A 17,031-nucleotide genomic window follows, 5' to 3' on the forward strand; every position below is an offset into this window, starting at 1 on the left:
TTCTCCCTCACAGAGTGGGCCCAACAGCGCCCCCTGCCGGCCACCACAGAGCACTGAAGGATCTGCCCCTCCAGTGTGTCAACAGCGCCCCCTGCTGGCCATGGTTAGAATGGCGCCAAAAGGCAGAAAATGCCGAACTGTTTCCTTTTGGAAGGGCATTTTTGGGTACAGGATTATTCTGTGGTTGTTTTCTTTTTGTGTTCTTTTGTTGTTCTGCTAATGTACATATATCCTTTAATAAAGGGCTGTTATTTTTTTTCTTTCTCCATACTTCCTCAATTGGAGCCTCTTAATTTTGGTTTTACAATTGCTTAGAGAAAGGAGTTTGGTCTTCCTCATAACTCATCATCCTTGGCAAAATACTTCAGTCTCGTTAAATCAAGACAGTTGGGAAGTACCTTGGCAACAGAGCAAGGGACAGTGAAGGCTGAACCTTCCAATCCCAAGGAAATCTGGGTTGTAATAATTACTGAGGCAATGGTACCGCTCCCCTTGGGCTACGGTTCAGGTAGGGAATGCTCCAAGGCTGTCAGGGGATAACTGATCATTGCCACTCTTGTCCTTCATCCCAGCGTTTAGCCAAGCAACTGGAGCTCCTGGTAAAGTCAGTGCTGCTCTCACATTAGTCGTGCAGAATTCCTGGTGTGACCAAGGGACACTTCACCACCCCACACAAAGGCCAAGGAATGGGAATTCCTAAGAGAGCAGAGCAGCCTGCGGAGGAATGGGGGTGATGTCTGATCACACCTGCTTTCCTGGAGATGGCTGAGCCCCAGCTCCAACCAAGCACCACACAGACACCTGCTCACTCCCCTCCCGTGGAGGTGGGAGAGAACTGGAAGAGTAACAGTGAGAAAACTCGTGGGTTGAGACACAGTTTATTAGGTAGTACACAGAAGAGGTAGAGATGGGTATTGGGGCTTGAAGAGTAGCTGGGGAGGTCTCTGCTGAAGGCTGGGAAACCATGAGCAGGAGAAGCCGTGACACAAATGGTGTCACTCTAATTCTGGTGACCGCTGCACATTCTTCTTGGGTTTGCTGCTCAGAGTTTTACCTTTTTGCGATGACGTAGAGCATTTCAGATCAGCCTTCGGCAAACAGCCTTTCCCCATCACAAACACCCGTGGGTTCTTCTGAGATGGCTTCAGGTTAGGAAGTCTAGGAAGAAAGGGACATTTCCAGCCAGCCAGCTGCTCACCTGTCTCTTCAAAGAGCACACAGTGTCACATCCTCCCTCCATGCAAGCAGCAAGCAGCAAATGAAACAGAACTGCACTCCCTGCCATGGAGGCAGCAGAGGTGGAAGGGGAGAATCACAACCAGTTATGGGCCTGGGGACCAACTGTAGCACACGGGGTTCAAGGTAGAGAAGGAGGCTGTGCTTGTCCCATAAGGAAGCATAGCTAGGGACTGGCTGGCCCCTTGACAGCCGTTCTGGATCTCCCATTCCAGATTTTGCAGCCCTCCAGGAGCTTAGTGTTTCCCATTTTCTCCACACAGATCCATAGACACCTCCACAGATATCTGGCCTCTTCTTGTGCTCCTGTATGTTGTGTGTTCCTGCTGCCTCTCTGGGGCTGGCTGTCCCCAGGGCTGCACACTCACCCACCCCAGTCAGAGGGACTGAAAGGAGGGTGTCAGAGGATGGACCAGGCTCTGCTTGGTGCTGCCCATCAACAGGACAAGAGGCAATGGGCAGAACCTGATGCAAAACATGTTCCACATGAACATGGGGAAGAACTTCTTTCCTGTGCAGGTGACAGGTTGTCCAGAGAGGGTGTGGAGTCTCCCTCACTGGAGGTATTCCAGAACCCTCTGGACACAATCCTGTGCCATGTGCTCTGCGATGACCCTGCTTGAGCAGGGAGGGTGCACCAGATGGTCCATCCTGAGATACCCACCAGGAGCATGGATTGGAAAGCACATGGACATTTCCTACCTGCACAGCATTTCGGCCTTAAATTTCCCCACATGCATCGGGCAGAATTTCACGTGGAAAATCTGATTCTGGCCAGCAGGGATGGTACCGCAGTGGGGCTCAATGGAGAACAGCGGTGGGTCCTTGACGGGAATTGGAGAAAATTCCAGGGAGGAGCTAAGGCCCTTCAGAGAGTGGCACACCTGCTTTGAAAGGCGCAGACTTTGCTGGGGCTGAGTTGACTGGGGCTGAGCTGACTGGGGCTGAGTTGACTCGAGTGGTGATGCCCCGTGCATCTGCCTTGTACAATGCCCGTCCCAGTGATCCACAGCAGCAGAGGACAAGAAATAACCTGCAAGAGGGAAGAGGACATCTTTCAAAGACAAAATCCTTTGTTCCCAACAACTCTGCTTCCTGCTGCAGGTGGATAGAAGAGAGCTGAGATGCACTTGGAGCACCTCTGGTCAAGTACTTTCAGCAGGAGATAGAGCGGGTGGGAGCAGGGTCTCTGCCTGCAGCACACACTCCCGTGCTGGGGCAGGAGGCTTGGTTTTAGACAGTGACTTTGCATTTGCCCTGGAGCAGGGAACTGCATACAGGCAGCGGCTGCAGGGCAGCTCACTTGTTCCACCCTTGTTTTTCCCAGTCTCCGAAAGAGAGAGAGGTGCCCTGATGTCCCCCCTCCCAGTCCTGACTCAGCACGTGGCTGTCCCTGGAGCCCGGCTCAGCTCCTGTGCAGAGCACAAGTGGCAGAGCAAGAACAGGAGAGGCTAAAAGGCAGAGAGAGGGTAAGGAGAAAACTCTCCAGCTGCAGCTGGGAAGTGGACAGGGATGAAAAAGCAATTAATGTTTTGGGGTGAAGTGGCAGGGTCTTCTCCCCAGGCCCTCAGCTACCAACTGAAATGGCCTGGGCACCACCCAGAGCTAATGACTTGCGTGTCAGAGTGGACGAGAACGGCTTCCCAGAACTCTTTGATGGTATTTCCTCCTCCAGATTCACCTCCCAGCAGTATTTCAGGGCTACATTCCCTGTATTGGACATCTGGAAACTGAAAAACAAGGAGGAGAAATAAAAAGCATGTAATAAAGTAACACTGTATGGTGGGCTCCTGGTACCGCCTTCCGCTAAGGAACATCTTCCCCAGGCAACTCTGCCACATTCAGAATTGCTGCCCTGGGTGGCCCAAACAAAGTATTTCAAATTCTAGAAGTTTAGGAGGAAAGGGCCAACACAGTGCCCAGCACTCACGTGCTTATCTCTGTCTGGAAGAGCTCAATCTGCTTCAGTTGAACCTCGACCGTGTTCAGTTTGAACTCGGCGTAGTCAACCTGAGCACTGAGGAAAAGCTCGACCTCGTGGCTGCTCTTCAGGACGGTGTGAGGTGGTTCCAGGAGTGCCTTGACCACCTGCAGGCAGAGGAGGGAAGAATCACTGAGCAGAGCCTAGAAAGCCAGGCTGAGCAGGAAAATGTTTTGGCCTCCAAACTTGGCCACATATAAAGGTGATATGGTTTGAAGCTGGCTCCCTGCCAAGTCTCCAAACCTTACTGTAAGAAGTCCCCCCCTCCCAAACCTCAGGGAGAAGAGGGAGAAAAACAACCAAGAAAAACCGAAACGAGAGAGAGACAGCTAAAGTAATATATATAAATATATTTACACTTATGTTACAGTTGAAATATATATACAATTTCACAAGGGAAAGGGAAGGGGGAAGGGAAAAGGAACAAAACCAAAATAAAATATATATATATCCCAATCAGTAGCCTGAGATATAGCAAATAAAAAAGTTAGCAAAGAAATATCTCACTACTCTCCTTGGGACAACCGAGAGTCACTCTGGAATGATCGCTGGCAACCTCTGTCTCCCAAGGTCGACAAGGCCTAACCAGGCCTCGCTCCCCAACCCGACAGACTCAACAGCAGGGAACCTGCACCTCTAAGCTGCCAGAAGGAAAGAGAGAGCGAAGGTCTCTCCTCCTTTCTTATTATAGCCCGGCTTATGTAAAAATAGTTGGGAATACTGGGTAAATCTGGACCCTTCCTTGGTTACAAACTGGTCACCAAGGAAGGCCTAGACCAAACTACCACAAAAGGACATTTAGGTTTATTTCTCTGGAAAGATGACAAAATTGGACTGTTGTACTACAGTATTGGTTTCTACCCACTGATCAAAGCAGTCACCACCACAGCTATTAATACACCCCTGGGGATTATGGTCAGCTGTCAGTCCCTGTGCTTCAACCCTGTAGAGCCTCTGACCTTTTCCCTGGTCCTGTATAAATCTAGCAGGTCTCAACATTAGGATTAAGTTGCCCTGCTGGAGCCCTGTGGATGGAGAAGCCCAAGACTGACTAGTCCTAGAAAGAATTTTTCCTTCTTGTCTTAGGAGAAAGTGCTCTCCAGATGGCACATGTGGGGTGGGGGTTGGCTGTGGGCATTTTGGGATGTGAATGATCTCACTGCGAAAGTCTCCAACTGCTGATGCCCTGATGGGGAAGTTGGGTTTACAGGACTCACAGTGGTTCAGAAACTCAGAAAGAACCTTCACCAAGATAGGTGTGTTTGGCAATAATGATAGAAAAAGCAAGACTTTCTGGAGATGATGTTTCTCCAGACTCCTGCATACTGTCACACAGTGCCTGGGTTGCTCCAGAATGAGATATCCCCACAATACAGAGGCCACAATCAAAATCTCTGGTGTCGGTGTAGGCAGAGCTCAGAGCTCACTGGTGTACGCACAAGAGCACTTGTGCTGCTCTCCCCTTCGGAACAAGAGACAGAATGCAGTGGAATTAACTCCTTGTGGGTGACAAGGCACCAAATCAGATGAAGAGATTTTAACACTGTCAAATGGGATAAAATCAAACGTGACCTCCCATTCAACACGGGCTGCAACACTGGGCTCGTGGCACAGACCGGCAGTTTGCGTGTGGATAAAGGTCTCTTGCCCAAAGGCTTCCCCCTGTGGTGTGAGCCCACCCGCTCACTGCACATCTGCCTCTCCCTAAAAGGCACTGCTGGTGAACCTCCTGGCTGGAGCCAATGCCCAGGGGAGGCAGGAGCTGCTCTGCCAGCAGCGCTGGTGCTCTGCTGCTGTTGGCAGGTCCTTTTGCAGCAGCTCGGTTAGCTTTTGTTGCTGTGCTTCTTACCTTCTGCTTCAAAGGCCAGCGGGCTCCTGGGACTCTCTCAGTGGTATCCTCCCACTTCTCAGTGCACATTTCGTTGTCCCAGTCATAAACCTCCTCTGGTGGCAGCTGGTATTTGATCTTGGCCACCTTACACTTAACAGAGTGCCTTTTGAAGGTGACCGGGACGTTGGATTTCAAGGTCACTCTGATATCCTTGGCACAGCCAGGCTGGAGATGTCCCACCTAGGGAGAACCAGAGAGTCAAGACCAGACGGGAATCACTGGCAAGGGCAGCACTGACAGAAAAAGGGACTGATACGGTGAGCAGCTGTGCTGGGAATCAGCAGCTCAGTGAGGATTTATGTGAGGTGTGATAGAGCAAAGTATGAACAGAAGGTGCCACCTCCCAGAACGCGGAGCCTTTTCTGCTGGTCTGACAGCCTTGCCCCAGCAAAGCCAGGGACTGCATCTCCTGCATGGCACTGGAATGGGCTCTCACTGGTATGTGGTGATTCCCTGCCAGCTCTCAGGAACACCAGGAAAGGGCGTGAGCAACTGAGAAAGGCAGGGCTGTCCCAGCTCACCTTGGGGGAGAACTGGAACGGGGCATCTGCCAGCAGCCACTCAAACCGCATCACCTCCTCCTTGCTGCGGTTGGTGACTGTGAAAGTCTTGTTGCAGAGCCTCCTGACTGCACACTCCCCAAACTCTATGTGATTCGCTCTGACAGCTGTGAAGAAGGAGACCAAGAGATCTCAGTATGCAGTGAGGTCCATCCACCCCTCTCACTTTCAGAGACGCATGTATGTTCAGCTCTTCCTTGCTCCAAGCCTCCCTCCCTCTGGGAGGTCCCCAAGCCTGTGGCTGTGCCTGTGCCCAGCGACAAGCAGCACAGCACACACTGCTCTGTGTGCACGGCTGGCAAGCTCACAGGCCCCCAAGTCCAATGGGTGACAGCCAGCCCTGGCTAGAGAGAGGACATGCATGATCAGACATTTTCCTCTTCCTCGCTCTACATTGGCAGCCTCTGCTCTCTTACCCTCAATGATGTTGTCCTCCAGATTGCCCTTAGTATTGCTCTCCTTGCTGTCTTCTGCTAGTCCATGGAGGTTATCAAGGGTGAAGTCATCATCGTAGCCTTCACCCACCAGCTCTATGTTGATCTCACTGTTGCCTGACAGTGCCACATGGATCTTCCCTTCCAGACGTTGGGCCAGGGTGGGTTTGAAAAACACGTCAAACTCTGCTGATTGGCTGTGTTCCAGGAGCAGGTAAGGCTTCTTGGGATGCTTCTTGGCTGCACAGCAATGGGAATCAGAGTTAAGTGATACAGCTGTACAGAGGAAATATTTCCCTGGAGTATACGAGGAATAAGAGGTTGGAATCAGTTGCTTCTAAGCACAGGTTCTCCCACCAGTGGTTCCAGACCCTCTTCCTGTGTTCAAAAGACTATGCCACCATCACACATATCACCACTTAAATGGCTTAACCTCAGGTTAATGCCCAGCCCTCATTCCATCTGCTTCCAGCCAGCTCCCGCCATACGGAAGGCTGAGCCAAGGAGTGGTTTTGGCTTCTGCTGGCTGGCTTGTGCGCTCAAGGGCTGCCTCCCTTCAGGCTGGTACCTTCCCACAGGCAGCAAAGACCTCAGCCAGTCCACTGAGGTGGTGATAGTCCCCCACAACTCAACCCACCATGTCTCGAAGAACAGAAAAACTTCCTACAACTTGCTAGGAGGAAATCCTGCAAGGAGTCCACAAGAAAAGCTCGAGGGACAGAGAGACCAAGGAAAAAAGCTATGTCTAACATGTGGCTGCTGCTTAGACAAGCCAAGAGCAGGGCACACCTTTTCCCTCTGTGAATGATCACGCTGCATGGTTAATGAATATACCTTTTCCAGTGGAGTTCTCTTCCATGTCTGCAGTGTGGAAGGCATGGAGTGCAGACTGCCTGCCTTTCAGGAAGAAAACTCCCTGTTCATCCATGACTTGTACTGTAAACTGAGAAAAGGGAACACAGAGCACAATGACATTGGTGTGAGTAGAGGCTGGCACGTGGGTTGAGCCTGTACGGCTGCTGGTCCAGCATGGGGAGCTCAGACCACCTCCCCACCTCAAACACAGCAGCCAGCACAAAGGTTACGTGAAGTCACACAAGGAAAAAAGAGTGTTCAGAAGCATATGGATAGAACTGACATAGAGCCAAACAGGACAGTCAGTCACGAGCAGAATGTAATGAAACCACAAATAAGTTTAATTAAAATGGAGTCAACCAGTATCAAGTGCAATCTCATGGAACTGGGACGTCACACACGCCCACATGAGAACAAAATGTGAGCTGGGAGACGGGGGAAAAACACCCCACCACCTTTCTTGTCTTGTGTTCAACTGACGAGGAAAGACTGGAGAGAAAATCACATTTTTTGGGACCTTTCCTCCACAGGACAAGCGCTTGTTCCCAGCCCAGAGCATTCCCTGAGCAGGTCCTTACCTGAGTGGGTATGATGTCATTGTTACGAAGGACCAGGGGAAGTTTCTGTGAATCCCCCAGCAGGAGCCTCCTGAAGCGCAGCACAGGGTTTCCCCTCTTACTCCGAAGGCCCGGACACTCTACTGTCACCTGAGGCATGTGCCCCTCTCCACTGATAGTGAAGGTCAGTTGTTGGGGTTTCATCTTCATGGAGCTGCTGGAGAGGCACAGAAACCATTTCAGCCAGAGCCTTCCAGAATAACAGTTCTAAATAATTTCCCTGACTTGAATCATGCTGTACAGCAGATAAATAACAAGGCACCAGATGAGACGTGGCAAATCCTCTGGCTGCAGTGATAGGAGACATATGCAACAAGCAAAAGCACACCATGAGAACAGTACGAAAGCAAGAAGGGAAAACCAAATCAACACCACCGTCAGTAAAGATTATTTCCAAGGATCCTAAAAAAGGAATTGCTTGTTAGGGCAGAAAGCTGACTTCCCTGTTCCAATTCAGCCACTAAAGGCTTGGGGAAGGGCAGGTCAGAGCCCCAGTACACAGGTCCCAGGGAGAAGAACCAGGCTTCTCTTTGATAAGAGCTCCAGTCACTCTCCTGATATAAAAATAGCTTAATACATGCCAGGGAACCACACAGGATCACTTCCTTTTACAGAAATAGGGAGGAAATCTTGACTTGCTGGCACAGAAACTGCTTCATCTAAGCCTTCGTCCTTGGAAAGTCCCAGCTCAGCTGTTGCACTTCTCAGTAACTTCCAGCTGGCTACCTAAGGCCCTCTCTTCAGTCCCTCACACAGGCTGAAGTATTCTCCACATTTTTCTGCTCTGCTCTGCCTAACAGTTACTGCCTCCCAGATCATCTCATGTCAAGTACTCTGCCTAAGCGTACTGAAAGCATTAGAGGTACCAAGAGGAGAGGCAGTTACCAGAACGGTCCCCCCAATACTTCACAGGGTCACTACCTTTTTGGGATAACAAGAGAAGCTGTGAAAGTGCACTGGTAGTCCTCCTTTTGTTCTGGAGTGAAGGTCACTGTAGCAAAGATGTGGGATAAGCCAGGAATGCTCATCTCAACAGGATCCAGCTTGAAGATGTTGCTGATGAGGCTGTGAGGCTTGGGGGGAACCCACAGTGCGGTGTTAGGAGGAAACATCTTTCAATGTGACCCAGTATATCCTTAACAGCCCCTCTCCGAGTGTGCTTTCGAGAGATGTTCAGAAGGATTCCCACCAAAGACCCAGAAGCGTGAGCCAAAATTTGCTTGAGAGATGTGGAATTCAATGCAAGTGCCCCCCTGGCATTGCTGCTCTGCCCTGCAGTTTGACCTGCGCTGAGCTGGACTGGTCCAGCTGGGCCGGAGAACGCAATGACTCTGGAGAACAAGGCAGGTTCTCACATGGCCTTTAGAGAGCAGCGCTCACCTTGGCCTCTTGTTCTTACCTCTCCAGGCATGGCTTTGATGGAGAGGACCACGTCACATGGGACACTGCTGCCATTAGAGATCTTGAAGTGAGCTGCGGCCCATTGCCCAACCTGAACTTTGGTGAAGATAAATTTGTTATCATCTCTGATGAACACACCGTTGCCTTGCACCGACTGTAACGTCTGGAGGAGATTGACGTTGCTGTGGATCGGGTACTGCTCAAAGATGGACGTGACGTCTTCAACAAGCGCTGCAGACAGACCAGAGGAAGGGCTGAGGCTGGAGAACCTCTTTGCTGAATTTACCTGGACCCAGAAGGCTTGAAAAGCCCTTTCTGTCCAGGTGACTGCAAAACCCAGCCTTGAATGAGAGAGCTCAGTCAGTGAGGATGGAGCTCAGTCAACCTCAGTCTTAAAGGGCATTGCTTTCCTTTTACGCTTCCACACATCCCTCCCAGCCTCTCCCCACTGGTGGACTTGAAAAGGACTGCAGCCTCTGAGGATTTTAAGGTGGGACTTCAGGACCAGGGTGCCTCTCTATCCAAGTAGCAAGTTTAGGTGCTGACCATCAGCAGGACTGCCCACAGCAACCTGTGGACAGTATGTACCTGGGAAGCAGGACTCGGCAGTCAGGGTAAAGGGAATGCCAAGGGGATTGTCCTTGGGGTCTCTGTTGCTGATGTCAATGTACAGCTGCTCCTCACATTTCCCCTCTGCTCCTGCATTGCAATCCACTGTGATCTTCTGCTGGCCCCAAGGACCGACGGAGCCGGAGCAAGGGGACACAGTGAACATGCCTACAGTGAGCTGAGCCTGCAGAAAGAGCGTCAGGACAGGCTGATGCCTAACAGCCGTGCCCTGAACACCCCCAGCAAGGAGGATGCCACGCCTCGGCCTCCAGCTGAGCCCAAGCACCCAGTGGCAGGGAAGGATGACTCCATGGCCCAAAGGCAGCCCCAGGATGAGATGAACAAGCCAGGAGGAGCTGCAAGTCTGTCCCGAGTGGCAGAGAGAAAGGAGTTTGGGTGAAAAGAATGAAGGTGGTAGCTGAGATCCTTCAACCTCCAGGGGTACAGGAGAGCAGAAAGGACTGAGAGAAATGATGGGAGAGAGGGAGGGGATTGGAAAGAAGAAAAAGCAAAGTTGTCAATGTTCTATGGATTGGGAGTTCAGATGGGGACAGTTTGCTCCTGTGGTGTTCACAGATCTGTGCTGGCTAGCAGCCACCAAACACAGGACCTGCTCCCCTCTTTTGACCCCACAACTGCAGGTCAGAGCCAGAGCATGGGACTATCAGTGGAACTGAGCAGATAATGGACTCTCCATCCCACAGACCATGTCCTACCCCCAGCCTGGGCACATCTGCATCCTCCCACATCCCCTGCAGCAGCACATATTGGGGAGGAGCAGGAGCCACCCACCTGCGTCGAGCGCTTTCTTTCCCTGGCCGAGGGGGCAGATTCCTCTTGCTGTGAACTGAGAGGAGAAAGCAGAGACATCTGTCATGCTGAGTTCCCCTGCCTTTGTCTGAGGCCAAAGCTGGCCTTCCTCCCCATGGAGGAAAGCCTTCCTGCTCCTGATGGCCCCCGGAGAGCTGCCTGCAGCACCCATTGCTGCAGCTTATGGACAGAGCAGCTCTGTCACCAGCTTTGTCCCACGCATGGGGATACTGAGGTGTTGTTTTGCTCCCTCTTCCTAAGCCAGTGATCCAAATGGACAATAACCCAGGTCTGGCTGCCTGTCACACACCAGCTGTGTGGTGGTGCCTCCTCAGACAGAAAGGCTGGTGCAGGTCTTCTCTTACCTTTGCAGTGGAGGTGCTTGGTGGATGAGGAATTTGAAGTTGAGGGTGCCTTTGTTCTCCACAATTAAGACCTGGGTCTTCTTGGTGCCCTTAATCATGGCACCAAAGTCGATGGGCGAGGCAGGCTCGATGCTGTACTTGCTGTACACAGCTCTCGCCGACACCCTCACTGGGATGGTGGCAACGGTCTCGCCTCCTTGACCTAATTTGGGATCAGTGACCTGCAACCAGAGGAGGGGCTGGTAACCACAGGAGAGAGGCCAGCCTCTACCCCTGTCCCCTGACCCCACCCCAGGTCTCCATCAGCTCACCCTCTCTTTTTAAAGGCCTCTTCCAGAGCCAGATTTCCAGCTCTTTTACAAAACCTCCCAAATGGTTTTGGAAGTCTTTGTTTGTGTATGTAGGAGAGAGGATGCCCCAACTAAAGCCTTCTTTGTCAAAGACACCTCTCCTGCTTATGCTCCCAAGACACACTGTGCTAACACAGCTGGGCTCAGGCAGCTCACCCGGCAGAGCAGGATGGGTTTGCTCTTGAGAAACACTTCAGTTGTGGGGTGGAAGAGGACCTCAACTTTCATAGGTGGCCGGGAGGCTTTCAGCACAGCCCTCTGCGGCTGGACAGTGAAGGGAGATTCCAAGTCACCCCTCTTGGCACTTCCAGTGGTCAGCTTGAAACTGTGGAGAAAGGGAAAGAATGAAGACCTCTGCAGTTGAAAGTACAGGTGCCACCAGTACAGCCAGCACTTTGCATAGGACCAGAAAAAAAAGAAAAGGGAGCAGCACGGGAACAGGTTCTAGCCATGGACAGAGGGAGAACGCAGGCCTGGGAGCCTGAGGAAAAGCTCAGCACCAGGCAGCTGGACTCACCTGTACTCAATGTCATATAAGCCTTTGTTCTGCAGACTCAGGACTTGCTTCTTATTATCCAGGACATTAATGGTTCCAAATTCCAAGCTGCCATCTGGACCTGTAGAAAACCCACAGAGCGAGGTAAGAAATGGTGAATATTTGTGAGCTGCTGCAGAGCACACCCGGTCACAAGCTACATAGTTGGAGTTCTTGGATATCCCTTCTCAGAAGTGTTCTCTAGCTACTTGGGTGCCTTTTCTTACTCCAAGAATCTACAGGGTAGAAGCCAAGGAACTTGGTTTCCATTTCCTTGCTTCCAAGCACAAATCCAGCTACTTTATGTGCTCTTCTGAGCCAACTGCCTGTACAGATGACTGTTGTTTCAAAGCACCAAATGCAATCTGCACATGAAGCTGCACATTTCCAAGTTCAGAAGGGAGAGACTCAAGTCTGTTGGTGCCCTGACAGTGCTTTACTTCACACAGCTTGCAAGGTATGTGCTTTACATATCTGTGCCACCCTTGCCTGCCACACCATCCCTTCCCAAGGGCTTTGGTTGGCCACCTGCCAAGGTAGTAAAATGCACACGGACTGTGTTGTCTGGGAGGCATCCACTGACCTTCAGGCATGTCGATGCTCAGATTAACATCGTAGACCTCCACAGAGACTTTGATGGTTTCAGCTTGAACAATGCCCAGGATGTTTTCTGTATCTGAAACCTGAGGCAGCAAGAAACAAACACTGCTTAGACCATTCTTTTGGAAGACAGCCTCTAAGTCCTTGTCTCTGCCAGCTGCTTCCCCCATGGCCTCCCTGGCTTGACAAGTGTTTCTGGACTCTCAAGCTTTCCTAACCTGTCCATCTCACAGGTTGCCCCAGCGGGATTCTGCTGCAGTAAGAAATCTTATCAGCCCAATTCTGCACTCCCACAGCAGGGAATGGTGCTGCTAAAGCACCCCTGAGAGGGCCAGGGATGTAAAGACAACTACAAGAAATGTGAGGTGTCCCAGAGCAGGTGGCATTGACAATTAATGCCCTCCTCTTCAATCACCTCGCATCCTTACTGAAATGCAGCCTCTAAACCACAGGGAAAAAAATCCCAGAAAGGGTCCAGAGAGAATGCTGGTGTGTACAACCAAACAACAGCCTTCAAGCATGCACAGTAGCAAGGTGGCTGTGGTACAGGCTCCGGATGCAGAGCCTGGGCACCCGGCCAACCCAGCACAGAGGCAGAAGTTGGGGCCACAGCACCCCCGTGTCTGTCAGGTGCAGCTCTCCCTGACTCTGTCCCTAAGAGCACACGGCTGCTTGCTCTGCCCTGCTCTGCCAGGAAGGTGCAAGTCCCTCTCACCTCCAGTCGGATCATCTTATTCGTGATGCCAATCTTCTCGGCCTTGAAATTCAGCTTCACCTCGAAGTCTGTGCGGGGGCCAACGATGCCCCTGCCTTGTGATACAGAGAAGTCATCGCCAAGGTCATGCAGCCCACTGAGATGCCATGCCATGGGCAGTGGGCTGTCGTTTTTCAGGACCAGGGTCTGGGTGTGAGTCCTGCAGAGACAGGAAGAAACTCAGCATCAGTGCTCAGTGGTCACACCAGCCTGGCCATTGAATGCAGCTCGAAGCAACTCCATCTGAGCCTCTGGAACCAGAGTCAAACTTCTTCTCTTTGTCACAAGCCTTGGAGTGCCCTCAGCCATGGGATGACTGACCTGTGCAGAAGTAGTTTGTTGAAACGCAGTTCCTGGGGGCTGACCCCCAGCTTCACGTGCACCCCTTGGCAGCACAGTTGGAAGACTACTGGTTCCGGGTTGTCCCTGATGCAGCAGACGAGACTGTCTTCCAGGAAGCCAGCGGAAGTTGGGTACGCCCAAATACTCAGCTTCTGAACCCGTCCCCACAAACAGAAATACAAAGAGCCCTCCGTGAGCACGAGGAACAGCACTTCTACAGTGCCTGCCCTACCTGCTTACCTCCTACCTTCTTCTCTTTGGGTTGCAGCCTCATGCTGGGAGGGTCCAAAAGGAATGTCTCTCCTTTACTGTCATTCTCAAAGGAGAAATGTACCTCTGCCTCCATGGGGGAGTCGTTGAGGATGGTTAACTTTTCGCTGTTGCCGGGGCAGTTTTGTGCCTTGTACCTGTCCACAGAAGGGGAAAAGGCTGCAGAGGAGACTGTTGCCCTCATCACACACCGAGGAAAGCACCGTGTGCCGGCAGCAGGAGGTGGTACTGGAAGACCATGGTCTAACAAGCAGGTGAAGAAAAAGGATCCCTGGAGATCCCCTCCTGACATCTCAGTCTGTACAGGCAGCACACAGGGATGCTCACTTGGGAGCAGGGAGCACATACCACTCTCTTGACTTCCCACAAAGCAGCGGTCCAAAGTGGAACTGCTTTGTGCTCATGACATACTCCTTGAAGATGATGTCCTCCTTCTCCTTGCTCTTCCTCCAGTGAGGAAACACCAACCTGGGCAGAGAAAAAATGGAGAATGAGGAGCTCTGAGATGCTGCAAGTAGGAAATCTAGTCAAAAAGCCATCACCCTTCTCAGTGGCTGAGGTACCGGTTCAGCCTCCCAGCTCCCAGCAGAGGAAGAGATTCTGGGTGACTCAAGCAGCACCATCTGCCCCAGCCAGAAGGTCACTAGGGGCAGCCCTGGCTCCCAGGTCGGGGGGAGCAGTACGGGATGCTCCTGTGGCCCAGCCTTACCGTGGGTTCTGGCTGATGCTGGGGTACAGGGCAGTGGCACTGCAGGGCAACTGGTACAGGCGCTTTGACCCCAGGATCTCAAAGTTCATCATCTGGTCAAACTGCCCTGGCACTGTGGTGCTGAAGTGGATCTTCAGTTCCACCTCACTGTGGGCAGGAACAATCCACCGGAACCTTCTCAGCCTGGCAGTTAAAAAGGAAGCTTCAGACATTGCTAAGGGGCAAACGAGACAAGGAGGAGGGCTGTGCACTCCCCATCCCACGGAGGCACTGGCAGAGGGTCGCTGTGGAGCTGAGGACGATGGACCTTGTTTGGCAAGATGAGCATGAAGCACAGGCATCACCTCCTGCCTTGCAGCTCACCTGGCAGGTCTCTCGAGGGTTGAGTCACTTTGCAGTTGGCTTTTCTTTGACTCAGGTAAACTTCTGGGTGTTTCTGGGGAGTGATCACGGAGACTTTTTGGGCTCCGGAGGGTGTTTTGCTTTTCCTTGCTAGACTTGTGTCTGCTCGTGGCTTTCCCCTCCTTCAAGTGGTCCTGTGCCTCTGCCTCTGGGGCCTTGGCATAAAGGGAGAGAGAAAGGGAGAGACAACCCCCCACCTGGAAAGCAGAATGGGGTTTGTTAGCCAACAGGAGAGAGAATAAATAATCACCACTGCCCATGGACTTGGTCTTCCTTATTGGCCTTTGTCTTGCCTCGGACATCCCTCCTTACCCATGATCCTCTCCCCACCGAGGACCCTCTCATCAAGGAAAGTTGATGGGTTTAAGTGATTTTTTTGCTGTTGTCTAACAGAACTGCTCTATGTCTCCAGCAGAGTTGTCTCTTTTCCCTCATCCCTGGTGGAAAGGATGCCTGCAGACATGGGGCCCCATCACGTCTTCACTGCCCCTCCACGGTGACCCTTTTCCATCCAACCTGTCCCCTGCCCTGGCACCTTCACTGAAGGCACAAAAGGAATACCCACCACATCATCTTCTGCAGCAGCACCTTCAGGTTCAACAAGGATGAAGTGTCTGAGGTCTTGTGCTGCTGTGGAGACTCTGTCCTCCTCTGGGTAGGGGACCACGGAGAAAAGACAGCCAGGGGGAATGGGAGGTCCCAGTCCCAGAGAGTGCAGGATCTAAAACCAAAGAGAAAAGCCTGTTTATACTCCTGTCACCTTCATCCTCACACTCCTTCCCTAAAGGCCCTGAGCTTTTGGCAGTGGAGTTTTTGAATTATACGGAGTACAAGTGCTTTTTTATGCCCAGTGGGTTAGCAGGCTCCAGAGCAGAGGCAGGACCTACAGTAGGACCAAGAAAAAACCTCTCCCAAGTGACTCAGCTGAAGAGAACAATGCCTGGGAGCTGCCCTGCCCTGGGACTGTTTTTAATGATTTCCAGACTGAGAAACTCTCTGAACAGATGGGATGCTTGGACACAGAGCACTCCCACTTTCCACACATCTGAGGGAGGCTGAGAACCTCCCCATCCACAGAGATACTGCGGAGCTATTGTGGAACATCATCAGTGGCCTCGACAAGGCTCTGTGTTGTTATCACCTGGGGGACACACTGTTCCAGGGCCCCAGACCATGGCAAGTTCAGCATCTGAGCCTTGCAGGCTTTTACCTGCTTTGCTGGTGGCAGCTTCTTGCTCTTCAGGATCCTCCTAAACACCTTTTCACGACGCGTGATGTGGAAGTCCAAGCAGGGCACTCCGGCATCCTGGCTTCTGACTGAGCCTTCTGCAACTTCCCCGTCCCACTGAAGACTCTTGTGGCTGCCATGTTTTTCTAGAGGCTTCTTCTCTGCCTTCTCCGGAGACCTACTGCTCTTCTTCTCGTCTTTGTGTTTAGGAGAAGACTGGGACTTGTCTGGCACTTGGTTCATGATACCCTGAACCCTGTCCCAGGATGACAGAATATGTCTGATCCTCTTCTGTGAAGACTCATAGATGTTAAACCTCAGGTCCAAGATCCTCTCATGCTTACTCGGGACCTCTGGGATTTTGGTTTCTTGCTGCTGTTGTTTTGCTGCTGTTGTTTTGCTCTTCATCCGGACCTCTGGGCTTTTGGTTTCCTGCTGCTGCTCTTTTGCGGGTAGCTTAAACTTCACCGAGCAGCCATTCTTCTTCTTCTGCAGCTTATCTTGCTTCTTTGAGTCTCGTGACAACATCTTTTTGCTTTCCTCATGCTCTCGAGCCAGCCACTCCAGCTCCCTTCTGCAAGCCAAAGAGAAAACACCCCCAAGAGTCACCACCAGAAACCTGCGCTCACTGTAATCCCAGTTGGCTCTGCCCTTCACTCTTTGACCCTGAGGCCAGGCAGAACTGTTAGACCATCACTGTGGACCTTCCTCAACCCAGAAAGCTTGGGAACATCCCAAGTGAGGAAGGGTGGGAGGCGACCTCCTGGGCTAAACCTAAGCCTTGCCATCATAAGGTATCAACTGTGCAACTTCTCCCCTGAGGTCCACCCGGACACCTCCAGCACGCTGCCAAAGGTTGATCCACCATCTCTCTGCAGTGATGACTGAAGCCCTCCCTCTCTTGGTTTCCCAGTTTAGACCTGCCCATAAATTGCTAACACCTATTTATCCCTCCTCCAATGCTTACTTGGCTCCTTCAGCCCCCTTTTCCCTGGGCAGAGCCTGCTCATTAATGAGAATAATCATAGCAATCAGAAAGCAAAGGCTGCAGAAAGTCCCCTCCTGCAAATCAGGCTCTGAAC

The 17,031-nt window shown here is 51.8% G+C and overlaps 1 protein-coding gene across 2 annotated transcripts in view; it reads right to left on the minus strand.

Moving 5' to 3' along the window:
- Positions 1-862: 862 nt before the first annotated feature.
- The window catches only part of LOC135405242 (hydrocephalus-inducing protein-like), a 47,540-nt gene continuing 31,371 nt past the window's right edge, over positions 863-17,031 (minus strand). Inside the window, exons 33-57 of one of the 2 annotated variants that reach the window (XM_064639912.1) lie at positions 15,932-16,523; positions 15,287-15,442; positions 14,683-14,918; positions 14,320-14,502; positions 13,959-14,078; positions 13,588-13,747; positions 13,320-13,492; positions 12,960-13,158; positions 12,228-12,327; positions 11,627-11,726; positions 11,266-11,434; positions 10,760-10,980; positions 10,377-10,431; positions 9,564-9,768; positions 8,974-9,206; positions 8,496-8,647; positions 7,536-7,728; positions 6,937-7,045; positions 6,085-6,342; positions 5,630-5,775; positions 5,067-5,288; positions 3,167-3,324; positions 2,854-2,966; positions 1,939-2,269; positions 863-1,158 (exon numbers count right to left, since the gene is read on the minus strand). In XM_064639912.1, the coding sequence (XP_064495982.1) occupies positions 996-1,158; positions 1,939-2,269; positions 2,854-2,966; positions 3,167-3,324; positions 5,067-5,288; positions 5,630-5,775; positions 6,085-6,342; positions 6,937-7,045; positions 7,536-7,728; positions 8,496-8,647; positions 8,974-9,206; positions 9,564-9,768; positions 10,377-10,431; positions 10,760-10,980; positions 11,266-11,434; positions 11,627-11,726; positions 12,228-12,327; positions 12,960-13,158; positions 13,320-13,492; positions 13,588-13,747; positions 13,959-14,078; positions 14,320-14,502; positions 14,683-14,918; positions 15,287-15,442; positions 15,932-16,523 (4,747 nt within the window). In that variant the 3' untranslated portion in view covers positions 863-995. Of the gene's footprint in view, positions 1,159-1,938; positions 2,270-2,853; positions 2,967-3,166; positions 3,325-5,066; positions 5,289-5,629; positions 5,776-6,084; positions 6,343-6,936; positions 7,046-7,535; positions 7,732-8,495; positions 8,648-8,973; positions 9,207-9,563; positions 9,769-10,376; positions 10,432-10,759; positions 10,981-11,265; positions 11,435-11,626; positions 11,727-12,227; positions 12,328-12,959; positions 13,159-13,319; positions 13,493-13,587; positions 13,748-13,958; positions 14,079-14,319; positions 14,503-14,682; positions 14,919-15,286; positions 15,443-15,931; positions 16,524-17,031 lie in introns of both variants that reach the window. The other variant, XM_064639911.1, reaches the window with a different exon arrangement.

Source organism: Pseudopipra pipra, chromosome W (assembly GCF_036250125.1).
Source record: "Pseudopipra pipra isolate bDixPip1 chromosome W, bDixPip1.hap1, whole genome shotgun sequence".
Taxonomy (NCBI): Eukaryota; Metazoa; Chordata; class Aves; order Passeriformes; family Pipridae; genus Pseudopipra; species Pseudopipra pipra.